The sequence below is a fragment of the Convolutriloba macropyga genome, chromosome 9 (genome assembly GCF_964194025.1).
Source record: "Convolutriloba macropyga chromosome 9, txConMacr16.3, whole genome shotgun sequence".
Classification (NCBI taxonomy): Eukaryota; Metazoa; Xenacoelomorpha; order Acoela; family Convolutidae; genus Convolutriloba; species Convolutriloba macropyga.
The window spans coordinates 25725533-25753001 of NC_134476.1; the positions used below are offsets into that span (position 1 = coordinate 25725533).

Sequence of the window (27469 nt, forward strand, 5' to 3'; positions counted from 1 at the left end):
AATTGTCTGTGACACTTCCTTGCACCGACAAATTTGACGCTGCTGGAACTCATATTGAATTCTAGACCGCTGCAGGGTAAAAAAAAGATTTGCTTTCTGTTAGTTTTGTCCAATTTCCTCTTGGAGTTTCATGCAGCTATTTCCTTTCTGAAAAACGAAGCTTTGATCCATTTCCATTGACTTATTTTTGCCTCAATCTCATTGTCTCTTGGTTGCCTTGTCTAGTTGACCCTCCTCACCACACTTGCTGCGTTGTGCAGTCTCTTTGCTCCGACAGTCTTTAGCAAGTGTCCTGGGATGGCACACAAATCTGTTTCTTTTCATGGTTCCCCTCCTGAGGTCACGCTTCACTGCCAATTCCACTGAATCAATTTGTCCTTTGTTTCCCTGTAATGTGCTCTCCTGCAAGTTCTCCGGCCTTTTCCTCAACTCTGTCAAGTTCGTTGCCAGGTTGAAGCTTTTTTGTTTAGCAAAACTTTCATACCTCATTTGCAGACCATCGAGGATCAAGGCGTTAAAGATGTCCTCTCAGACTGCTTCCCCTAGTTCTTGAAGCTTTTTGAGCAGTTCCTGTCCTCCGATGAAGAAGCTGTCCAGATCCTCAGAATCTTCGAGCTGCAGTCGAGCAAGCTGTGCCGCCAAAGTTACCACTGTCGGCGTCTCCACATTCTGAAATATCCCTTGCAAATGTTTTCAAGCCATTGCTCCATATCCGATGTCATCTTCTCCCACATAGTCATTTCGCATCAGCGTATGTATTGCTGCATCCAGAGTCAGTGCCAGATGGCACCACCCACTGCTTCGTTTCTCCTTGATGTCTGCAACTTCCTTTTCATATGCCTCCTTCAACTTCTTGGTAAATGATTCTTTGTGATCTGGACCAGTGCGCAAACATTGCATACGTATTCGAATTACCTCACTCTCCCTAATGCAATTCCAACAACATCCATTCGAGTCAATTGACCCAATGGTCTGTGCTACTTCCTTGCACTGACAAATTTCACGTGGTGGGAACTCATATTGAATTCTAGACCGCTGCAGGGTAAAAAAAGGATTTGCTTTCTGTTAGTTTTATCCAATTTCCTCTTGGAGTTTCATGCAGCTATTTCCTTTCTGAAAAACGAAGCTTTGATCCATTGCCATTGACTTATTTTTGCCTCAATCTCATTGTGTCTTGGTTGCCTTGTCTAGTTGACCCTCCTCACCACACTTGCTGCTTTGTGCAGTCTCATTGCTCCGACAGTCTTTAGCAAAGTGTCCTCGGATGGCATACAAAGCTGTTTTTTTTCATGGTTCCCCTCCTGAGGTCACGCTTCACTGCGAATGCCACTGAATCACTTTGTCCTTTGTTTCCCTGTGATGTGCTCTCCTGCAAGTTCTCCGGCCTTTTCCTCAACTCTGTCAAGTTCGTTGCCAGGTTGAAGCTTTCTTGTTTAGCAAAACTTTCATACCTCATTGGCAGACCATCGAGGATCAAGGCGTCAAAAATGGTCTCTCAGACTGCTTCCCCTACTTCTTGTAGCTTTGTGAGCAGTTCCTGTCCTCCGATGAAGAAGCTGTCCAGATCCTCAGAATCCTCGAGCTGCAGTCGAGCAAGCTGTGCCACCAAAGTTACCACTGTCGGCGTCTCCACATTCTGAAATCTCCCGTGCAAAAGCTTCCAAGCCATTGCTCCATATCCGATGTCATCATCTCCCACACAGTCATTTTGCATCAGCGTATGTATTGCTGCATCCAGAGTCAGTGCCAGATGCCACCACCCACTGCTTCGTTTCTCCTTGATGTCTGCAACTTCCTTTTCGTATGCCTCCTTCAACTTCTTGGTAAATGATTCTTTGTGATCTGGACCAGTGCGCAAACATTGCATACGTATTCGAATTACCTCACTCTCCCTAATGCAATTCCAACAACATCCACTCGAGTCAAATGACCCAATCGTCTGTGCTACTTCCTTGCACTGACAAATGTCACGTGGTTGGAACTCATATTGAATTCTAGACCGCTGCAGGGTAAAAAAAGGATTTGCTTTCTGTTAGTTTTATCCAATTTCCTCTTGGAGTTTCATGCAGCTATTTCCTTTCTCAAAAACGAAGCTTTGACCCATTGCCATTGACTTATTTTTGCCTCAATCTCATTTTTTCTTGGATGCCTTGTCTAGTTGACCCTTCTCAACGCACTTGCTGCTTTGTGCAATCTCTTTCCTCCGACAGTCTTTAGCAAAGTGTCCTGGGAGGGCGCACAAAGCTGTTTCTTTTCATGGTTCCCCTCCTGAGGTCACGCTTCACTGCCAATGCCACTGAATCATTTTGTCCCTTGTGTCCCTGTGATGTGCTCTCATGCGATTTCTCCGGCCTTTTCCTGAACTCTGTGAAGTTCGTTGCCGGGTTGAAGCTTTCTTGTTTAGCAAAAATTTCATACCTCATTGGCAGACCATCCAGGACCAAGGCGTTAAACGTAGTCTCTTAGACTGCTTCCCCTATTTCTTGTAGCTGTGTGAGCAGTTCCTGTCCTCCGATGAAGAAGCTGTCCAGATCCTCAGAATCCTCGAGCTGCAATCGAGCAAGCTGTGCCACCAAAGTTACCACTGTCGGCTTCTCCACATTCTGAAATATCCCTTGCAAATGTTTTCAAGCCATTGCTCCATATCTGATGACATCACCTCCCACACAGTCATTTCGCATCAGCGTATGTATTGCTGCATCTAGAGTCAGTGCCAGACGGCTCCACACACTGCTTTGTTTCTCCTTGATGTTTGCAACTTCCTTTTCATATGCCTCCTTCAACTCCTTGTGGTTCTTCTTCTCATTACTGCTTGCCCCTAGTGACGCAGGCTCATTGGGTTACTCCTCTGTCCCAAGTAGTGATTTAGAGACCTCATTTGTCTGCATCATAGCCACAAATCTCGTTCTCCTGATTGAGTTGCCCTGTGCTTTTCCTGCGTAGGTCAGCAGCTTCACCATCTGTTGATTCATTTTAGTTTGAGCACGCAAAACATTTGTGCATAGAAAAGGTACTACGCAGAAAACGATTATGATTTTCAACAACAAACAAGTTTTGTTTTCGAAATTAATTTTTTTAGACAGGTGCTGGGCCCTTAACGTTTTCGGTTCTGGATTTTCGGAAGCCGAATATAAAGCGTTTTTAACTGAGTAAAAAAAATAATTTCTCAAAAAAGAGAGAATAACAAAAGGAATTTTTTACAGTAGAATATAGAGATTTACAGGAGAGATCTGATTATTAGATCAAGATGGTGATTTGAATTGGGATGAAAAATGGCTCAAAAATCAGCTGTAAATATATACCCCTTATCAGTGTCAGAAAGTCAAGATAAATAACTAATATTAGTACCACGGTTTACAGCGGGGGTTGCAAGATTTACCCAATGTGGTTTGCTTCTGCAAATTTCCTGGAAATAAGTCACAAGGGATTCCATAAATAGTATGGCTTCACACTTTTCTAAGAATTTGTCACATTTTCGGTGGTATCTTAATCATTCAATACGTACTGGGAAGAGTTTACATCAAATAATCTTACTCTAATAAAAGTTATCTAGATTCATCAGTTAGAGCATAATACGGATTCCAAGCACCATTAATTGACGGTTAATTTATATAAATTTTGTGATAAGAATCAAATGTGCTCTTGTCCTTGCAATCTGGTAAGTTAAACTATCTTTCTAATAACTCTAACTAATTCAAGAATACAGTTTGGTCGAGTTTCTAACAAAAACCATTACTTTAACTTGAAAAATTTCACTTCTTACTTACTCCTTCCACCCTGCAACATTTTTGAATTTCGGGGTTGAAAATAATGAAAATAATCGGGAAACCATTAAAGTACTGCACCGCATAAATGTGCTGACAAACGCTGAAATTACCCGGAAAACGCCAATAATGAGCGCACCAAAAAATTTCGCTGAAAGTAGATAAAATTTAATCGTACAAATTGATCTCGAAAACGCTTATTTTTGAATATTTTTCTTTATTCAGTTCATATTCAGCGCATTTCTTAAAAAGGGTTCTCTCGCCGCTTTTTGTATTTTTATTATGCGCTGAAAATGCAGCAACATCACGATCGGGCGGTCATTTCAAGTGTTCTAATCTCTGATTTAAATTAGTAACAAAAAGGGCGCCCTATAAGCTGGAAAACAGTTGCTCATCATTGCCACAATGACAACAGAAACACCCCAGTTGAGGGAATAACTGGACGACTAGATAGGGTGGCGGGTGGTCACAAATTTACTCACTACAGTGACCTTGGTCGTCTGGCCATTCTTTACAAGTATGGTGGATACTACATGGATCTGGATGTCATCGTCACTAAAGACATGAGACCTCTTAACACTTTCCTCGTCATTGAGATGCATCAAACAACAAGGTTAATTTGAAAATTTTAAGCAATTGCTACAGCAATTGCTCCGGTCGAATTTCATATCGACCGGAGCTTTCTTAAGTCAATGCTCCACTTTGACATTTTTTGCGAAGAAAAAAAAGTAGTCTAGGGCCTCGAAAATTGAATGGATCGTTTAAGACATATTTAAAAATTATGAATTTCTTGGCAAGAAATTGAGCTTTAAAAATTTCAGAACACTATCACTTTCAAAGAACGGTTTAGGAATCTAAAGTGCGTGTTTTTGAAATCTGGTACCCCCCCCCCCCAGATACAGTAAACAAAAAATACCTTTAAAAACTATTTAAGTAGAAAAAAGTTAATTGTGTACATTTTAACGTTAGAGGCAAAAACAATCGTAAAACATTGCTGTACAATTTTTAGATTCTTTCCAAAATTCATATTTTCTTCATTGTTTTTTAGGATAACGGACACATATTAGGCAACAAATTTTTAGGTATTTAATTTCGCCTCAGTCCAAAATAAAATATTTTCACAATTTTATTAGCTGCTTGTGTTCTAGACTTCATTCTTTTGTCAGGAAAAGTTGTAATTTTAAAAGAACTGCATTCAAGTGACTATTGCCAACAACATTTCGCGTAAACTGCAGCTTATATCTAACAAAAGAACGAATCGCAAACAATGAAAAAAACTGTATTAAACTTTTTTCCCACTAAAAGCATTGAGAAACTATATAACTTATAAATTTATTAATTTTTTTAAGTTATAATAAGTTATTAATAAGTTATAATAAGCTATAACCTATTAATAATTTTTTAAGCAGCAAATAGAGAAAAATACAGACAGCGAAAAGAACGCTGCTGATCATTCTAGGCTCAAAAAAGCTCTCATTTGATGAATTCCAAACAAAACTGGTAGAGAGCGAAGTCATCTTGAATTCACGACCTCTCACAAATGTCGCTGATCTTCCCGACAAAGGAATAGCTCTCACAACTAACCACGCCCTGATCAGTCGTCCATTCAACACTCTGCCACCAGGAAAATTTGACAGCCAGATTCCAGCCAGCTTCAAGACATGGAGAAATCTGCAACAGATTATGAACCTGTTCTGGAAGCGACCTGTCAAAGAATACCTGCAGACACTACTCAAGAGATCCAAATGGAATGAGAGCAACCAGTCGATGCTTCGAGTTAATGACGTTGTCTCCTGAAAGAGATGATTCCTCGAGCCCTGGGCCTGTCTTGGAGGTGGTAATAATTTTTAGTGTTGAGGTATGCAATTGAGTGTCGAATGTTTCTCTACTTTCGTAGTGCTGGATTCAAGGTGCGAATTTACTATACTTTTCGTAACTAGCGTTTGGAGCCTTTACTTTTACTGAGCCAGAAGGTGACACATGTCACTCTATTCTAGCGATGTGGAATACCCACTCGATTCCATCACAAATTTTTCCTTAGTTCACAACAGGAAAAATTGACAAGCAACTGAATTTAAGATTAGTTGATTATGAGAATCAAATTGATATTGGAAACAAAACTGGGGAGTGTGAACATATCTGAATACTTGATTATTTAGCGAGAGGTAAAACTTACCTCAGTGAATAGCCTTAAGGTTAACAATCAAATTGAATTATATAATGACAATTATTATTTCAGTACATTTTCAGATCTTTTGATGTGAATGTATCACATATCGCGACTTTGACAAAAATTTGAACACTGCAAGTTATCAAATGTTAAAAAAAAGTAACATCATTACTGGTTAGTATAGATAATAATTTAATGTAACGATTGTTCACAATAGCATTAATTTTGAAACCACATGAGATATTGGAAATGTTGTAGCTTTGCAAGTTGATCAAATGTAATTGTAAACGAACAGTTAGCACAGACTAAATTAACAAATCTGCGAATTTTAAATGGCAAATGTGACGCAAATGCAAGTTGTTTTGAATTATGAACAATTGACTAATGTTAACTTAAGATTTTGCCTTCATTTGGGCTAAGATAACATCAAAGTATTACGAATAAATAAAAATCAGTGTATTGACAATTAAGTAAAAATTGCAGAAAATTGAAACTAAATGCACACATTAAAATAATTTGTGTGAAAGTGTTTTACATTTGATTTTCAGTGTCAAATACGCTCATGTTGACCTCATGTTCATAATCAGCATAGTCGCACTCTTGATCTGATGGCTTTTTTAAGTGGTCGGATTCGTGGCTCCGGTGGATTAACTACTGGCAGCTGAAGCAAAGTTTCTAACAATGGCGGTTGTGACGCTTCCTCCTGGATTATTGTCTCGATGACAGGGTTAGTAATCCGTGGTCGTTTCGGCACCAGGATTGACTCTTGGTCACACACAGAGCAGACTGAGTTCTCGAGTCAATACTAATCCGGAGCTCGATGATTTCTCTTGCCTTTCGAAGTCGTTGGGCTTGAAGTAGACGATGCAGCTGATGTGTTTGAGACTGCCGACAATTTTCGGCTGCGACTTGTTGAGGGTTGGGGTTTGGATGGTTTCCTCGTGGACATTCCTTATAATATATTGCAATTTGCCGACAAGGCCCCGAGGTATTGTCCGCCTGAAGATGCCGGATCTTGAGTTCGCCCCGGTTTCAACTCTTTTGATTATAAATCAATATTTTCTTCTTAGGTCTTGTTGTATGGGAGAAGACGTCTTTGTGCGTATAGCCAATTGTCGGTTTCTCGTTCGGCTTTCGAACCGAATTTTGATATATCGCTGTTGCGTACTTTCACCTCGCGAACGCTGAGTCCTTTTATTAACGTAGTCGTTGGTGAAGTACGTACAACCCTTTTCCCGGGAGCCAATGTGTCCCAAATACCTCGAAGATCATCTCGTTTTGATCTGTTGGACACTTTCCAAGCCAACTTCAATTTCAACGGTGTTTCCGTTCGGGGTATCGGGTTACAGAGTGTTGGGTGAAGACTGAATCGGGATACCGCTTTGTTTTCGCCATTGTGTTGCTGGCCCACTTCCACCTGAGCTCTTGTCATGGCTGCCTCAGTGAGGACATCACTGCATTCCCCCATCACGCGCCATTATCGACAAAATAATCTGCTACCGGAACTGTATCTGCGTCTAAATAATGATTAAGAATATTTTCATAAGAAAGTTTTTGGAATCGTATTTATATTACTGAGTGGTGTATTTGGTTTTCTTCCAAAGTGCTTGGAGAGGTGTTACATTTGTTGTTTTTTGTTTGAATTTACGTAAATGATATACTGTTGGCTTTATTGCATCTTTAATTGTGATTTCAATATTTTTATTAGCTAATTCTATGCAGCTTCGTCGTCTTTAAATTGTTTGTATCAAACGCTCTACTAATTCAGTTGCTCTATGATAGTTTGCGGGAGCTGTAGCAATGGGAACATTATTTTGTTATCAGAAATTTTTAACTCTATTACCTATAACACAGCGTGCTTGATCTAATCTAATGATTTTAGGAACTCCATGTATTTGAAAATAATCATTTAAGAAATTAACTACAATAGGTCCATTTGTTTTATAAAACACTTCTACGGTTGGGTACATAGAAAAAAGATCGATACATGCCAAAAGATGTATAGCTTGCTCTTTTTCACTCGTAATTGGCCCACCAAAGTCGCCGGTATTATTGGTTTAATATTCTTACCAAACTCCGTACACGGTTTGCACTCTGCACTCTGCAGCCTTATATATGATCTCCCGATGCATATAAGGCCAATATTCATATAGTCCGAGTGTAGTCATGTCCCAACTTCCTGGATAGGTTAGGTTCAGGGACTCAAGTACCGGGTCTTGAATTGAGTTCGGAATGGCCACTCGTTCGTCGCAACCCGAATGAACATGTAGGTCGCGCCAGATTGAGTGAAGGTAGGGGTTCACGTCCTTGCACCTTTGCTCGTCTCCTTCAAGAATGCAATCCCTGACCTCTTTTAACACCGCATCCTTACTCGTCAGAACAGTAAGAAATCCTTTGGTAAATAATTGCGTTGGAATTTTTTTCTCAAAAATCACATCGTCTGATAGTTCCAGATTTGGGAATCCGTTACCTTCATTTGATGAATGGGTAGAGTTTACTCCAGAGATGGTATTTGCTTGAAATGTTACTTGTTCGGTCGGGGACGCAGAGGGAGTTTGTGGGGTAGTATTTGATGCACTCATGTTGAACTTATTTTCCGTTTGGAAAAGTGGATCGTTTACAGTTGTGTTGAGAAGCAACTGATTCGTCCGAGAAATTAAGGCAGAAAACAAATTAGAATTGTTTGTTTGTTGAGCATATGAGGCACGTGTGAAATGTGTGTGATGTATGCTGTTGAAGTGCTGTGATTGACAGTTCAGTGGTGTGGAATTTATATAAAATGCTGCAATCTTGTCGGCAATGCGGGTAATTGTTGAAACCGCAAATTCCTCAGCATATTTGCTTGTAACTTTTGGTTTTTGATTTGGTTGGCGAGAAATGTAATCTATCAGTCCCATTTTTGCGCCGGTTACATGTTCAAAATTAAAGTTAAAGTATAATAAGAAATCTACCTAGTGAGTTAGACGACGTTTGTAGGAATTGTTGGATCTGTGTTTTTTCAAGATTGATAATAATGATCGATTATCAGTAATTATAGTGAATGGTTTCCCAAATATATAATATTTAAAACATTCAACAGACCACACCATTCCTAATAATTCTAGTTCGTTAACACCATAGCGTTCTTCATTTGAATTAAGGAATCGAGAAGCGAATGCAACTGGATGCCAACCTGTTGGTGAACACTGTTCTAATGCAGCCCCTATTCCGGCTCTAGAAGCATCGCATTTGATTTGGGTTTCCAAGTAAGGATTTTAAGCTGTATTTTCTGTAGCGTTTGCTACATTTTTTTAAATTTGTTGAAAATGAAATTCAAGTTCTTTTGTCCAAATGAATAAAGTATTTATCTTAAGAAGTGGGCAAAGTGGATGAGAAAGATGTGATAAATTAAGTATGAAAATACCTAAATAGTGCACGAATCCTAGAAATGATCGCAACTGCTTTAATTTTTTAGGTGCTGTTAAGTTTAATTTTGCCGATGTTTAAGTTTCAACTTGTGCGACTCCAGATTGAGTAAATTTGTAACCCAACTTTTCAATTTTTGTTTTAGCGAAGTGACACTTGGGGTTTTTTTGCAAGTTATCTTCATAAACTTTTCTAAGACATTTGTAGAGTAACTTTAAGTGGTCTTCTTTTGATCCACGACTAACAATGATGATACCAATGGGTATTATCTTGTCCAACTAAGGTATAATACATTACTTTTTGAAATGCTGCCGGCATGTCGGTAAACCAGTAAAGTCCAGTAATGAAACGATATGTGCCTCTACCTTGACCACTAACTATATTAAAGATGCAATGGCGGGATGTTTCCGGATTTAATTTTAATTGACTGTGTGCGTACTTCAACACTTCAAGTGTTGAAAAGCTGTTTCGTGTGATGCATTTTTGTTTAAAATTTGTTGTAACGCGTCAATTATGATGTCAATATTAAGCATTTGATATTTTTTTATGAAGTGATTTTTTTATATTTTGGAATCTAGTGCTAATTTAACAGTTTTATAGTTCTTAATGGTTAGAACAGTAAGAGATATGAGATTTTTATCCAATCAACTTTTCAATTTTATTATGTGTTTTTCATCTAACATTTTTTAAAGTTCAGCATGTACTAAAAGTTGGAAATTTACAGCGACTCGTCGTCCTTTTGGATGGGTTGGTGTAAAATTGTTATGAAATGTAGATTTAGCTGTGTGTTTTAATGATTTACAGGTTCTAAAGATGAGGCTTGGAAAGTCAGGAGCTATTGGTTTCTAGAATAGACGTTGATTTTGATTGATGTTTAGTACTTGTTTAGATTGCGTTAGTGAAAGTCCAAGTTGTGGGTACAAATCTCGGCCAATTATTGGTCTGTAACCATCTTTAACAACTGTGACATTGACATTTGTAGCCGCCCTATCATTGTATTCCACCGTGGTATTGATTTCACCAATAGTCACGATTAATTCATTGGAGAATGTTTTGAGATCGTGGGATCCCGATGACTGTACCCAGTAGCTCTCTTTACTATTCAATGCTACCGCGTTTGCTAAGCTTTTTATTATAGTAGTGCAAACGCTCCTTGAATCCACTTATGCTTTTGTCTCCGTGCTTCCGAATTGAATATGCATCTTTACCGGCTCCATTTCACTGATGTTGTCACTATCAGAGATTACAGCTACATAGTTGTCGAATTCGTCATAGTCCGATTCATAATTAGCATCATATATAGTACGTATCAGCTTCAGGAGAGGTGTCATCAACATTGTTGACAAGTGGTTCTGGCTTCTTTTAATCTTAGACTTTCGACAAATTTTATTGCAAAGTGGTTTGTGATTCTACAATCTTTGCAGTTCTTTCTACACGCTGGACATTTTTGACGATGAGTGGCCGACCATGTGTATCCACAATTAGGGCAAGTTGTAGGTTTGTTGAAATTAGTCGTTGACGATTTAGGTCTTTTCCAGGAGTTTTGCATACTACAAATAGAAGTGTTTGCCATTTGCTTTTGAACAGTATATGCAGTTGTTCCCGATATTCTCAATTGGTTTTGAATACCTATCTCAATGTTTATTGCCAGTTCCAACGCTTTTTTGCCGTCCTCGTTTCTTTCAGTAGTTGTCTTTGTTTTTCTCCGTCTTGCATTTTGGCAATAAAAACATGGAATTATGGATACTTCATGGCTGCCAAGATCAGAGCTCAAGGAGAATTCTCGAAGGCATCCGAAAAAGTTCTCTACTGGCTCCCTTTTCAGTTGTATTCGTGTTAGAAATGTAAAACAATCGAATGTTATGTTTCTATATTTAGTGAAGACTTTGTCCACTAACGTGCTTCGTCGAAATCTGGGCAGTCTGTACCGTTGGTTCTTGAGAACCAAAAATCTGTCCACCTTCCGTGCCAAGACTGAAGTATTGTAGGTGAGACAGCTATGGTATCAAAAATTTTTGCGCGATCTATTGCCGCACAGTGTTCTCGCCGCCTCAATTTTCTGTTGTTTTTTAAGCCATGCATTTTTAAGTTGTTCATTGTGAACTCTGCGATCTTTCTCACTTTTAGCCGTGCTGTTGTCCACATCTCCTTCATAAATTGGTTTGGGGGCAAAATGACTTGGTCCGGCTGCGCTTCTCGTAGTATATCAATCGAGATGCCTTCTTTTGCGAGTTTTGCCAACTTCAGAATTTTTCTCCAAAGTTCCCATCTCAATGGGGGTTCAAGTGTTGGTCATTACCAAAATGGTTCTGTTCCCAGAAGGGTTCATTCTTTTGGTGCTGACTGCACCATGTGATACATTTTAGTGTAGAGGTATGCAATTGATTGTCGAATGTTTGTCTACTTTCGTAGTGTTTGATTCGAAGTGCGAGTCCACTATGCTTTGCGTAACCTGCATTTACAGTCTTTACTTTTATTGATCAAGAATGTTACAATTTGAACTCTGTTCGAGCGATCTGGATTACCGACTCGATTCCACCACAAACTATTCACAGTCCAAAACACGATAGATTGACAAGTAACTGAATTAAACATTAACTGATATGAGAATGAAGTTGGGTATTGGCAACAAAAGTGGGGAGTGTGAACATATCTGAATACTTGATTATTTAGTGATAGGTAAAACTTACCTCAGTGAATAACCTTACGGTTAAGAATCAAACTAACTGAATGATATAATGACAACTTTTTTAGTACATTTTCAAATCTTTTAACTGTATCACATAGGTGTACCCTGGACGAGTTGGACAACACCGCGTGTTGAAGATAAAAATGGCTTACGGCTTGTTCGCCTTGTTCTCGCACGCGTTTTGGCTGACTAACTCCTTTTTTATACTTTCTCACGTAACGGTTTCTAGGCAACCCCCTCTTTGACGACTTCTCCAAGTTTTTCTGGCCCCCTGTTTTTCTTGGAACACCTTTTTTAACAATCAAGTCATGTATGACAGCGCACAAAATCTTGACTCAAGTCCTTGAACAAGTTAAAAACGGCTACCCGCAAATATGTAATCATCAAAAAAACCGTAACAAAAACTTTTGCTATTTATAATTTTTTGACTAGAGATATTTTTCCGTATATATATATATATATATATATATATATATATATATATATATATATATATATATAATATATATAAATATACATACATACATATATATATATATATATATATATATATATATATATATATAGAAGTCATATTATTAATCTATAATCAAAACAATCATTTAGATCAGAAAAGTCAACAATGTTTTTATGAAAAGTAATCGTGAAATTTGCTTTTAGATGCTCTGAAACGAAGTTTAGCAATTATATTATCCCTGTTGGTCTCTTTTTTGCGATTTATTGCTTGACCGATTTTTCGCCTGTTCATTTTGACTTTTCGTCCTCAAAAACACGATAAACAGGTATCGTTCAGCGGGCATTGAGTTCTCGGGTCTTTCCCATTATAGCCCCACCCCCCAGCTTAGTGGTCAGATAAGCTACAGCTCCCAATCGTAGTAAATATACCATAATGGGGGACTATGTTTTCATGTGGGCTATTATAGGAAAGACCCAAGTTCTCTTAGAGCCTTTCAGCTCACTATCATTCAACAGTTTTGGACACTTTTACTCAAGGTGTGAAGGGATGTTCTTAGAGTTTGACCCGCCCCCACTTCACCCATTAGTCGGTTATTATGTTCTATATACCTTTGTCAAATTAGGTGTCTTTGCCACTATGATCTCTCGGCTATTATCTTTGTAGCTCCTATAACGAAAAAGATCATTTCTATTTTCATTCAACGCTCGTGTTGGCGTCAAATAGTGATTCAAGTAACCGTTTCCCATTCAAGCAACTAGAAAATCAATGAAAGTTTAAACAAAATCATAAAAATTTACGATGGTCCAATAAAAGGCGCATCGTTTAGGCCAGACATGCAGTGTAGAATTCCATGGGGGTCCCTTTTGGAGTTCCATACTTTATTCAATGGTGTATTCCGCTTCCCAGTTGGACATGAATTTTTATACCGTTACATGGAACTGGCAAACAAAACTTATGACCCAACAAGCACCAATAGACATCAAGTGGGGCCTCAATTTGCGTACCAGGTGGCAAAGCGAATGTACAAAACAGGACTAACTAATCGGATATTGGACAAAGGAAACCGTAAGTTTGTGTTTTAACATTGAATGTCCTTTCATCTATTTGCACAAATTGCCAGGAGAATTCTGAAACATTCCTAGAATTCTCGAAAATCCAGAAACAAATGAACGACAAAGATGCCCTGAAAATAACTTGGACAAATTAGATCCAGGAATCACTGGGTGGTAAAAAAATGAGCTGAGTTGCATTGCATTCTAATTTTTTCCTCTGTAATATATCTTGACGTACCGTGTAAAAACGGGACACTTTCCAGTGTAAATCAAAAAGTTTGATTCCCGTTTGAAATCGCATGAGATATTGCGTGGTTGTTGACTTTTTTCGCGAGTCACATAAAGAAATCCTGAGATTAAGACGGTAAAATCATGTAAATCTACATGCTTGCTCATGTGACTGAGCAGTTCTAGGCTGTGTCATTGTTTACATGAAAAATGCAAGTATGCACGCATCAGCTGACTTCTGATGCGTGTGAGAAGTCAGAAGTCAGCTGCGTGTAAACTTTGATACTGAATTGATAAATTTTGTCTACTCCCTTCTGAACACTGAAAATTGCTGATCATTTTGCAACAGATGCTTTTCGATTGGTTTAGCCTATTGAATCTAAAAACAGATCCAAAGCAATGAATCCATCACCAAAGCAATGTTGCCACATATTGATAAGTTACACAATCATTTTGCAACAGATGCTTTTCGATTGGTTTGCGATGAACTCATTCGGGGGTACAAAATATTCTACAATCTTACCCAGGATGAAGACCGCGACCCAAGACAGATATTGGCCAGACCGACTGGGGTCGTGGACAGGGGGTCCGGTGCGACTGTCCACAATGGTCTGGAAAAAATTTGGGTCGCGCCTACCGTCTGGCCAATGGCATTTTCGGTCCGTTCGATCTGGCCATTACCCATATTTCGGTCTGTTCGGTCTGGCCAATACCCATATTTTGGTCTGTTCGGCCTGGCTAATACCCGTATTTCGGGATGTTCGGTCTGGCTAATACCCGTATTTCGGTATGTTCGGTCTGGCTAATACCCGTATTTCGGTCTGTTTGGTCTGGCTAATACCCATATTTCGGTCTGTTCCGTCTGGCCAGTACCCATATTTCGGTCTGTTCGGTCTGGCCAATACCCATATTTCGGTCTGTTCGGTCTGGCTTATATTCATATTTCGGTCTGTTCAGTCTGGCCAATGGCATTTTCGGTCCGTTCGATCTGGCCATTACCCATATTTCGGTCTGTTCGGTCTGGCCAATACCCATATTTCGATCTCTTCGGTCTGGCTAATACCCATATTTCGGTCTGTTCGGTCCGGCTTATACCCATATTTCGGTCTGTTTGGTCTGGCTAATACCCGTATTTCGGTCTGTTCGGTCTGGCCAATACCATTTTTCTGTCTGCTCGGTCTGCCCAATACCATTTTTCTGTCTGGACAATACCCACATTTTGGTCTGGCCGTTCAGGCCAGATCAACATGTGGGTATTGGCCAGACCATACAGTCTTTGCCCAGACTTCGGGCCAGACCGAATCGACCGAAACTTGGTCTGGCCAAAAGTCTGTTCGGTCTGGCCAAAGGTATGGACAAGGGTCTGGCTGACGGTCTGGACAACGGTCTGGCATAGGGTCTGTTCGGTCTGGCCCACGGTCTGCACAACGGTCTGGCCGATGGTCTGGACAGCCGTCCGGCCAAGGTTCTGTTCGGTCTGGCCAATGGTCTGGAGAAAGTCTGTTCAGTCTGGCCAATACCTATCTTCTGGTATTGTCGGTCTGGCCAATGCCTGTTTTGGGTCGAGGACTTCATCCTGGGTACTACAAAGTAAAGAGACTTCCCACGACACCTAATATACACTATAAATGACATCATTTATCTGATCACCTTCTGTCGACATCCTTATCGGCCAATCAAATTTGCAATTTTGCGATGAAAGACGACGTGAATCACTAGAAACATAACTTGAAAAACAACCATAACACAGTTGAAAAATGCAACTTTGGTTATGTTAAACTGACACAGAGTTCGTATTGAAACACATTATCTGGAGCGGTAAATTACTTGTTACTGTGTCTTGTTTCTGTTAATCAATTTAGTCATCGTACAGTTCGAATTAACTGCGATTTAATGAAAAGAGAACTAACTTTTACATGGTAAATTTTTCTTCCTGAGGAACAAAATTGCTCAGTAGAAGAAGCTTGTACGAAGAAAAGAGTCAGTTTCTCTGACTGGCTTTAGCCTGGCCTAGCTTAGTTTCTTATTGATGTTATAGAAACCAATTGACAACCAGAATTAAAAACTCGAAGCTCGAGAAAATCAATGAGAGGTTCTACGGCTACGACTGTTTTTTTTGATAAAGTTGCCGTTTTGAAACTTTGCCCGAACAATATCCAAGTTCAAGTGCAACGTCTTTTGATTCAGAATTTTCCCGACCTGAATGATTGTCCGAGTTATTAGCAAAAACTCCGACAAATGATTCTTTAATTGATTGAAATTGTTTGTTTACTTCAACCGAAACAAGTTTGCTTACACAACAAAGCTGATCAAAAGGTTATTTGGACTTACTGAGTCTCAAATAGTGTAACGATAATATACAATATCGATATGGTTTTCTCTTAAATAAAAAATGTGATGATAAACATAAATTAATCATCGTCAAGCTTACACAATTGATTATTTTTCACTTTTGATGTTCTTTCAGCTAAGCGTGAAATGGCACTGATTCCAGACTACACTTTTATGCCAGTTGTACACCACCAAGCCAAATCTATTCTCTGGTCAGCTGATCCAAAAACTCCTCAACAATGGGAAGATGTTTTCAGATGCGCCTATTCTGTTCACTTCTACTCCCACTACAATGATCACAGAAAAGTAGGTTTTGTTGCCCCCCCTCCCCGTGACACAGGAAAATCCGCAGATTCCTCAGATGGAAAAAACACTATGTTTGGCAAAGTGTAGGAATTTCTTTGAATTTCAACTATCAGCTCAAAATAAAAGGGTGTCTCCGAGATGACTGAAACAGACCAAAAATTCATTTCACCACAATAAAATCACATGTGTAAAGGATTTTCAGTGGTATAAAGTCTCGTAGGTGGGAGGTGGAGTCCAAACGCTATGAAAATTCTGGTACTACTTCTAATACTACTACCACCATCTATGGTACCAAACTATTGCTGTATGGAGATGAACGTTGTTTTAAACTTAAACTAATATAAAAGAAGCAAAGTTTTAAGCAAAATTTTTTATCTGTTTTTTTTGTTTTTTTTCAGGATAATGGATGAAAACAAACATTGAAGAAAAAAGAAGCATCTGATAGGATAAAGCAAGGAAACACATTGGTACCAAACTTTGGTACCAAAAAGATACAATTGTCAAAATTGAAAATGATAATCTTTGGCTCTTAATTACTACTAAAAATTGAAAAGAGCACAAAAAGAAACAAGTTAAAATAACACACCAGACATCTACGTGATCAGAAACTGATGACATGCCAAGATAAGGCCACAAAGACTATATATTATTGAAAAGAAATCATCAGCTTTGAATTTCGGAAGCAAATTGAGAAGCGCAGCCTTGAACGAGAGCTTTGCGGGAGTCATGCAATTTTAAATTCTTCTCCCATGATCTTGATTGCCTTTTGTAAGATGTTTGCACGTTGCTGCAAGAATTACTTCGTCTTCAATTACGGTTATACTTAAAGGGAAATCTAATAAAAATTCAGTTCAGCTGGCATGATAATAACATAAACGCGCGGTAGACATAACCCTTTTTTCTCCTATGTTTCCATTGTGATGTGAATTTTAGTAAAACCAAACGCCGGAAAGCACGTGGAAAAATCTGAAGGCCATAAGTTTTTTTTGCTGTTTTGCCTTTTAAAAAGCAAATATTCCTACTTAAGTTACATTCGCTGCTAATCTTTGTAGAATATATAAAAAAAATAGAGAAACATTTCTTTAAAAAAGTATAAAAATTTTTTGCTTTTATGTTATTATTTAAACACAAAAACCATTTCAAACAGATTTATTGGAAATTTTTTATCACGGGGGTTAAAGCAGAAAACATATAATTATTTCATATTACTATTGAAAATTTTTGATCTGCGATGTAATTTTGAAGAAATTTGATAGACTATGCAAATTTTTGAGAGCTGGATCAATAGCTAGAAAGCTAACTGATCAAAAAATTCTCACAAAACAAGATAAAAAAAAGAATAAGATGCACAAAAAACAAAAGAATATTGAGTTATAAAAATTAAATCAAATTGTGGCACCTTCTCTGTTGATTGGTCCACTTTCAGCTTTAAAAAATGTTAGGATAAAATAGGAAATTTTGTTACCCTGAAAGTTTGATGCATCATTTTTGTATTGATTTAGATATATTCCTATTTTTACAATGAGTACTGAATTTATATGAAAACAACCAAACATTTTGTGACCGAGTTCAATTTGAGGTACTAAGGTTTTCAGGTACTTAATAAGACAGCAAACATGAAAACAACCAAAATTAACAAAATGGCTAAATTTTATCAGAAAAATATTTGATATGAAACTCCTCAAATAAACAATGAAAAAAGAACAAGATTTAAAACGACAAACTATTGTTGCGTATATTAAGATCAAATCAAACGATTACAGCATCGAAAGGTCTTTTCTGACTGGTGAACATCCTATTTTAAAACAATAGCGTTAGCGCTCGAAATTTTTTAGTTGTAACAATTTGAAACTTCGAATTTTTTTGCTTGTTTCATATGTGTTATGCTAATTGCATAATTAATACAAAATAATTATGAAAAAATAAATAAACAATTTCTTACACGGTTCAACTGGATTAATTAAATTTCTCACAGGTCCAATAACTGCTAAAAACACACAACCATCATAAGAATAACCAAAAATACCAAGAACTCAAGAAAATACCAACCATAAAAACAACAAAAGTTAACAAAATGGCTAAAATGTGATCAAGAAGTTTCGTCAAACCAGTTGCACCCTATTTTTGTTCCACATATTATTAAGAATTATTCATTATGAATTGGAATTAGGGAAATCATAAAAATGGCTTTAACAGGAAACAGGCTATATCATACAGTTATAACATTTTTGAATCAGTTTTGAAACAAAAAGATGAAATTCTGCCGAAAATTGCAACCTAACAAGATTAACATAGACACTTACAAAACTTTTTTCTGTCTCAAAGGAAAGTACTGCTACTATACATTTGTTTTTCATTTCGAATAAAATTACTGGTTTAAGATAATTTTTGCTGTATTGATCTTCATGCCAAAACATCGTCAATTTAAATTCATTTCAAAGCCATATAACGTGCTTTCTGCATTATTTTTTAACTTTCGATACTAAAAAGACCAACGTATTGAGAAACATTTGCCAGGTATGTAGTCTAATCTTGTAACCTGTGAAAATTAAATAAATGCAATTAACTAAAGATATCAAAGAGTGAAATAATTTTACAGTGATTTTAATCCTGCTCCATCCCTGTCGAGTCATTGTAAGACCTTTAACTATGCGTGTAAGGGTTTTAATCTTTTTTTAGCCTTCGACAATTGCTTCCATTTAGATTGAATTTTAACACCCATCGGAATCCGGAACAAAGAGAGGTGATGGGATATTATGCTAGCGCTCAATTAGCAGAAAACAAATTCTATAGTCGACAAAATTGAACTTAAGTTGTGCGGACCATAATCGAAAACCAAAAAAAAGTTTGAAACCACCTTGACGCTATAGAGTCATCAATTTAACCAAAAAAATGTGTTTTTTTTTATCGTATAAGGATGATAATAGCGTACAAGGACATGGTCCCAATTATGTCAAACGATTTAAAAACATTTGCAGCGTTTAAGGTTGGCTCATTCCAACAATTAATTAAACATTTTTCCTGAATTTTTTTAAAGCCCCATAGCTCTGCACTAGTTCGATTAAAGCAATGAATTCTTTCTTATTTTGATCTCCACTATTTCCTTGCATTTTATTGCCAAAATGTTTTGCCGAAGGAGTGTTTAAAAGATATAATAGTATGAAATAAAAGTAAATTTTACATGTGCTCATTACCCACTTTCATGTAAAGACAATTTTTAGTCACGTTTGAGATATTATAACTTCCAGAGGGTTTGGTGTACTGTCTTGAAGTGGGTTAATTGGTTTTCGCCTAATTCCGATTCGAAGTTAGGAGTAAAATTTCGACTAGTGGCTCCAAAATTTGTCTCCGCCTAATCTGTTTCGTCTAAACGCATACGCCCTCAAAATAAAAAATGTTGCACTATGAACAAATGCACATTTATTAATGCGCGACATTTTTCTCTGCGTAGTATAATGTTAATTTGCATTAACCGTAAACTTGGCTAAACTAAAGCCTATGTTCAAAAATTAAAACTATGAGTTTAAGCGATGGTCTTAGTACAAATTAGATGTCTACGAGTCTTGGAGGCTCTCTCCTGTCAATGAGTTTTTGTTGTTGCAAGTTATGTCGCAGCTTTGATTCCAGAGGAATTAACTGTATTTTTTATACGTTATGCATACAGAACTTAATATTTTTCTCAAACGTATTGCTATGTTTCTCATCAAGATGATGATGAAAAACTGACGAGTATTTCCTCTTTAGGTATCCGGAGATCCTTCGAAAGATGCTTATTCCTTTTTGGGTCCAACGCACTGTCCAAAGGCGTTCAGCCATTACAAGACCGAGTTTTGAAACACTACTGATATTCCGACTTCCAACAAGTATTACAGCGATTCTGTCCTAAAACTTTTGCAGTATCCTTGTGTGTTCAGGGTGATCAATGGTATTTACGAGAGATAGAATCATCGGTTGAAGAATATGGGCCAATTTTTATAACCAAAAGCTTTATTCAATTAAAGTTCCTCGATGCTTGTTGAAAGATTGTTACGAAAATAAAGATGAAAAGCAGTTACATTTTTGAATTCAAATTTCAAAGTAGTTATATATGATTAAATAAGAGGTGAAAAGATATTTTTCACCCGTATAAACATACACGAATTTGCAGTAATTGATGTAAATATTTCTTCATGGCATTCTTATTATCATTGAATAATTTGCAACTAACCTTTTTCGAATCTTTTGCTTTCTTTGTTCATCTTTGCTTGTTTTGCGGCTCTACTTTTAATATAATACAATATTTTTTTTCACTTTTGATTATTAAGATTCCTGATAATGCTGTAAGAGCCAATCGTTATTTACGTTTTTGGCATGCTTCAAAAATCTTATGTTCTATTATGAAATTTGATCAGACGTTCTATTTTGGAATTCTGATTTGCTCGACCCATGAAAATACCATGCTCGATGAACTGTCCTTCGCTCGACTAATAAAATGGTACTCATCGATCCTTGAAAAGATCATGCTCGATCCAAAATGCTCATCAAAAGACCAATGAAAAACATAGCAGGACAAGTCCTGACGTACAATTCAAAGAATTTCCATTGACCAAACAGAAAAACTAGACCTAGAATAGACTATGAGTGAATTGAGAAAACCATTTTTGAAAAAATCAGAACAAAAATGAGAACAAAACAGAAAACCAATATCAAAGTGCCGCACGTGAACAAAAAAACCACTAGCGAGAAACTTTATTTCAAACAAAAACCTAGGCCTAGAATGAGCTGTGAATGGATTGGGAAAACCATTTAGAAAAAAATCCGATCCAAAAAATCGAAAAAACAGTAAAAATCAGAGTGAAATTGCCGCATGTGAACAAAAAACCACTACAGAGAAACCGAATTTTTGTTCAAACACCGTTTTCTCACTCTACTTTAAAATCAGAGCGAAAAAATTCACGCCGCAAAACCACTCGCTTTTTCGCTCCATTTCCTGTTTCGGCGTGACCAAAATCACTACTCCAATTTGACTTCAAAAATCATGAAAATGTGTGAACAGATCTTAAAAAAAACATAGCCGGAAGAATTCCGGAAACGACTCGAAGTAAAAATCTCAATCTGACGAAGTAAAAATTCTCACTAATCAGATGCATCACCAGCATATTACCAATCACCAATCGACAGATAGCGTAACCAATTCACAAAGAAAAGACTGGAGAACTGGAAACTTGACAAAGGAGAAAATCGAAAAAAATTATTCTCTAAAAGTCCAAATAAAATTCTCTACAAAAAGATAACATGCAGTTTCCCATCCATATTTAATAGAAATCAATTAGTTATATATTTGGCTAGATCAATCGCCCACCTAGTACTTGCAGAGAAATGTTAAACAACAAACTAAAAAAGACTATTAAATCTTAAACGAATTAGAATTTTGTATAATTTGTTTAAATGAAAACTGCCCTCCTGCTAAGCCTTCAAGTGCAAATTCATAGTATCGACACCTACAAAATGCTCCTTATTGAGAAAAAGTTGCCAACAAAAAACATTAAATTGGAAGAAGTAGGGAAAAAAACTTAAGAAAAAAGACAAAAATTGGCCAAAATTTGCTCTGATTTACTCGAATTTCTTTAACAGAAACAACTCGAAACTAATATCAATCAAAATTAGAAAACATCCAAAAGAACTAAAATAGCTGACTTCCACTATAAAACTCCCCAAATGATATCAAAGGTTGAAAAAGAATAGAAAGGACATTTAAAACCAAATTGAACAAAAAAAAACGAGAAAAAGTGAGGCGTTTTTTAAATTTTACAAGAAAAAAGCCAAATAAAATTATTTTGATCAAATAGAGCAATGAAGTGATCGAGAAATAATGGACAAGTCATAACAAGCTAAGAAAATGTTTACGATTGAAAAAAAACGAAAAAAAGCAAAAAAATTTCAAAAAATGGTTGAAAAATTTTCAATTTTTCTGTCATTTTTCTTCAGAAAAAAATGTTTTATACCAGCAAAATTGTAATCAATTTGTATCCTTGATATTCCATGAGTAACGAGCTTCTATGCAAATTGCACTTAAAGCAGTAAAACAAAACAAAAGGCCGAAATACAATAAATTTCGTCGAAAAATCAGCAAAACTGATCAAAAATCTCCAAATTTGCATAAAACTCAAATTAACTACTTGAAACCTTTCATTCCTATCAGAACGAGCCCAAATCCAATGCAAAATCATAATCAAACCTCAAAAACAGGAAAAGTATCAAAAAAACTGCTTTTAAAAGCCGCACGTGAACAAAAAAATTTCGCTCGCTCACAGAAACTTTTTTCACACATCAATTTCTCGCTCCCTCAAAAACAGCGGTGTGAACAAAAAACCACTCTCGTTTCGCTCCGCTCTTCACTTTTGTTCAGCAACCAAATCACTCGAAATTTTTTCACGCGTTTCATTTCCCGCTTCAAAATTCACTCCAATAAAATTGATTAAAAAAAAGGACTTCTCCAATACTCCTCTTCGAGTCGTAAAAAGACAGCGCCCCAATACAATTCAAATTCTTTGAAATGTAAAAATATTTACTCAACTTTAAGTTCGACTGCGTAATTTTAGTCAATAAAGGCCATCTACCTCACTAAAATTTTTGAGTCTTTTCATAAGTCGAGGTCTAAAACCTGGGTAATCTTATTGCTGAACGGTTGCAGCCACAGCAGACAATTTAAATATATTCATACCCGGGTTGCAGTCTCATAGAAACCCATCGGTTGATCATGGTAATTCCAGAGAAACCCATCGATGGATCATTGTATGTCACATTATTACTTAACGCTGGGAATAGAAAACTCATAGAGTCCTTCATGAAATTGCAACGATGTCCTATGTATTTGTGATTTTGTGGAAATAACGTTAACCCATAGAAGATGGGAAAACAAGAAATTAAAACGTTGATCCATGGATGGGAGCCTATCGGAACCACACCCGGATAAATTAAAAAGAGCAGTTCAGATTTTAAAATATGGAAATAAGCAACGCCATGTTTGAGAAAGCGTCAGTAGGGTAAATTGAGCTATGCATGCTGCATAAACACTGATATTTTCTCCATCTTCCACCCATTAACCAGCGAAAAAATGAGTAAAATAGATGCTAGTGAAACGCTTATGAATAGAATCAGTTGGAGCTTCTAATGCCTTGTAGGAATACATCAGCCTTCGCAAAAGCAATTGTTCCAATTGCTCTATCAGTAAATATCAAAGTTTTGAGATAAATCACGCAAGTAAGATTTCGGTAATCTAAAACTAGACAGGTTCCTAATTGAAGCAATATAAGCGTTCGAGCTAATACGAAATGTCTATTGCGCAAAATCGCTTCACTTTCGCCCAATCAACAAATCATTCAATGTGCACAAACATTATGTGCGAAAGAAAAATGGGCATGAAAAACGACAAAGGTGTCAAAATGTTTCTGACAGGGAAATGGGTAAAATGCGTAAGTTTAGAAGAGCTGCCAGTGGATAGCAATTCAGCCAGTGGATAGTAAAAAAATATTTTGAATTTTCTTTGTACGACAAAACAGAAGATATCAACAATGTTGTGCAAACGAGAGCCCTGAACACTCAGCTTTGAAACAATAACGGTCGCGCTCGAAAAATGTTTTAGTCGTAACAATTTGAAACCCCATTTTTTTCTTTTTTTATGTGTTAAGCTAATTTCATAATTAGCACGGAATAATTATGCATAAATTTTTGAATGATTTTAACACTGTTCAACTGAATTAGTTGAAATTTATGACAGGTTCAATAACTGCTAAGATTTCTATAAGACACAGAGCCATCATAAAAGATACCAGTTTCAGCCAAGAACTAAAAAAAACACCAATCATAAAAACAAACAAAGTTAAAAAAGTGGATTAATTGTGATCAAGACGTCTAAGTTTTGTCGAAACAGTGCTACTCTACTTTATTCCTCTAAAGATTAAGCATTATTTATTATGAAGTGAAAATAAGAACATCTAAAAAGCGTTTTTAACAAGAAACAGGGTCTATCATGCAGTTTTAACTTTTCAAAAATGAGTTTTAGAAGGAACAACCCAATGAAATTCTGACGAAAACTGCCATCTAACTGGATTAATATAGACATTGTTATTTGTGTTATAAAACTTTTTCTTTGTCTTGGGAAAAAACTGCTACTATATTTTTTCAATTAGAATAAAAAACCTGCACAAGCCAGTTTTTGCTGAAATAATCTTCATGCCTAAACTTTGGCAGTTTTAATTCATTTTAAAGCCATCTACCGTGCTTTTTCCATTTTTGGTGCTAAAATGACTGATATATTCAGAAACATCTGCTAGGAATGTAGTCTAATCTTGTAACCTGTGAAAAAAAATAAAAGCAAGTATGAACTAAAAATATCAAAATTGAATCATTTTTACTGTGAGTTTAATCCTGCTCCATCTCCATCGAATCATTTAAGACGTTTAATTGTTGAGCAATCAACAATTAAATAATAACGTTAGCGCTCAAAAGTTTTCTTAGTCGTTGCAATTTAGAATTTCGGACGGGTTCAGTAACTGCTTAGGACTCTATAAGACACACATCCATCATAAAACAAACGAAGATGCCAATTTTTGCCAAGAACTCAAGAATAAACCAATCATAGGGACTACGATACCCAAGGATATTATCCTTTGTTATTTATTTGATGCAGTATTTTTTTACGGTGCCTTCAAATTAGTTCAATTCATTTGCCCTTGATCATTTAGTTCATATTTGTTCATTTAGTATTTTATGATCTGTTTAATACTTCCTTTCTTGGTTTCCCGCTTCGTGATCAGACATGTGTGATCACGCATTCAAGATTTGTTTACAAGCACTTCATATCATTCTCTTAGTTTTGCTATTCAAGTTCAGATGAACAATTCTCTTTGTAATTCTCGCTCCGCAAGTAAGCGTAAAGTATTCAAGTCAGGATCTTGCTCCGCAAATCGCCGTTTGAGTAAAATTAAGCGCACCCGCATCGCGAATAGCTACTCTATTTAAATAGAGTACGACATGGCGCAGCCAGCAGCTAAACGTACAGCTCTCGGAATAGACGCCTTCTGGGATAAACCTACACCCGTCCTCTTCGCTGGAAGAAATGAAAAGTGCAATATAAATTGGCACTGTTGGCGAAAGAAAACATCATTCTTGATAAAATACTTGGACCCAAACCCGAGATGGTGGAACTTCCCCTCGAACCCTTTTACGAAGACACTATAGTTGGCGCTTCCGCACAATCGGAGAGAGAGAGAGAGAGAGAGAGAGAAAGAAAAGCCCGAAATGTACAACAGAAGATGAATTGAAAAAACAAATGCCAACGGCTGATTGCAGTCGGTATAATCTGTGGTGACAAACCGTGGCCACTGGCGGATCGCAAAGCCGTGTCTCTAATCTATCTAAGCATCGGGGTAGAAGGACGTCGCATTCTCAACTGCAAGAACCCGCACATCATGATCGATACCCTCACTACCGTAGACTTCTGGAAGATCGTGGAAGAAGCATTCATCCATCCACGCAACATAACTTTTGACCGTCATGTTTTCTTGATTACGAAACAGCTTCGGGGATAAACAGTATAACACTTCTATGGTAAACTAAAGGAACTGGCGGAGAACTCGAAAATAAGGAAGAGATCCTGATACGCGATGTCTTTATTACTGACCTGTTGGACTCTGAAATTCAAAAGGAACTGCTCAAACAAACAATTGAGCCGCGTCAGTCATTAGAGCTAGCAATTAACATGGAACTTGGGATGCGAAATCAGCATCAAATTCATCAACATAACAAGATTATCATCCCGGCTAACGTCAACGCAGTATAGTTCTCTAGTAGCTCTCGAACCCCGAATTGGCAAAATTCGAACAATGCTCCATGACAAAACAACCACTCCACACTCTACTGTTCAAACTGTCGAGGAATTTGGCTTCCGAATCAACGTGATAAATGTATCGCAAAAGGTAAAACTTGCAACAATTGTGGACTCGTAAACCATTTTGCGAAAATCTGCAGAAAAGTAAATAACGTTAATTCCAAAAACTCTAAAAAAAGATGGTAAGCGTCGTGAAAGAAGAACCTCATCCCGAGGATTTGGTTAATTTCTTACAACCAGCTAAGCTCTATGAATCGGACTATAGTAGCGGAGAGCATAATATGTTAGCGGTGACCGAGAATGCAGTCGAGAAAGTAGAGCCCCTCAACATGCCCATCAAGATCGGCAATATTAGCACTACACTACTCGTGGACTCCGGTAGCGCATGCAGCATTCTAAATCGCTCATTCGCATCGCAAGTAGTACAGGGTATTCCTGGCGCACTCTGGATCAGAGAAAAGACGTCCCGGCAACTTCGGACAATCTCGAATGAACCTATCCAGGTGGAAGGAAAAATACAATGTCAAATAACGAGCAACGGTTGGACCTGTGATTCCGCAACATTCACCGTTGTAGCTGACGGATTCAAATCCCTAATTGGCCGTGAATTGTTTGATCAACTTGGACTAGCAGTGACTCAATCTACATCTCAAAAAGGTAATCGTCTCAATAACATTTCTTCTCCAGAATTCAAGGAACAAATCGCTAAAACTTTTCCTGACCAGACATCGCGCATCGGTAGATCAATAAACCATGTGGCAAAATCTAATTTTCGCAAAGACTTTCAACCTAGACATCAAAAAGCTAGACGTATTCCCATTAAATTACAAGAAAATTTAATAAAAACATATCTTAAAACTCACAAGTTGTCCAGATAAATATTCTTAATCACAAATAGTGGTCACCGTAAAGAAAGATCAAAAGTTAAAGCTTGCACTTGATTCAAAATTACTAAACAAAGCCATTCACAAGAATAAATATCAGATGCCGAATATTGATACGCTTGTCGAAACCATTTCTCAACAACTTAATGCCTCTGCGTCGCAAAACACAACATACTTTTCTACACTAGATTCGAAGTATGCAAATATTCAACTAAATTTGGATACCAACACGGCAAATCTTTGTAACTTTAACTTTATTAGTGGTGATATGACCTGCACTTACAGATTTCAAACAGGATTTTACGGGCTAAC

At 37.2% G+C, this 27469-nt stretch overlaps 1 protein-coding gene across 1 annotated transcript in view; it reads left to right on the forward strand.

The window, feature by feature from the left end:
- LOC142345288 (alpha-1,4-N-acetylglucosaminyltransferase-like) overlaps nt 1-20650 on the forward strand; it is an 87479-nt gene extending 66829 nt beyond the window's left edge. Inside the window, exons 3-6 of the mRNA XM_075397274.1 lie at nt 4180-4377; nt 13312-13550; nt 16233-16402; nt 20147-20650. Coding sequence (XP_075253389.1) covers nt 4180-4377; nt 13312-13550; nt 16233-16402; nt 20147-20236 — 697 coding nt within the window. The 3' untranslated portion in view covers nt 20237-20650. The remainder of the gene's footprint in view (nt 1-4179; nt 4378-13311; nt 13551-16232; nt 16403-20146) is intronic.
- The last annotated feature ends 6819 nt before the right edge of the window (nt 20651-27469 follow it).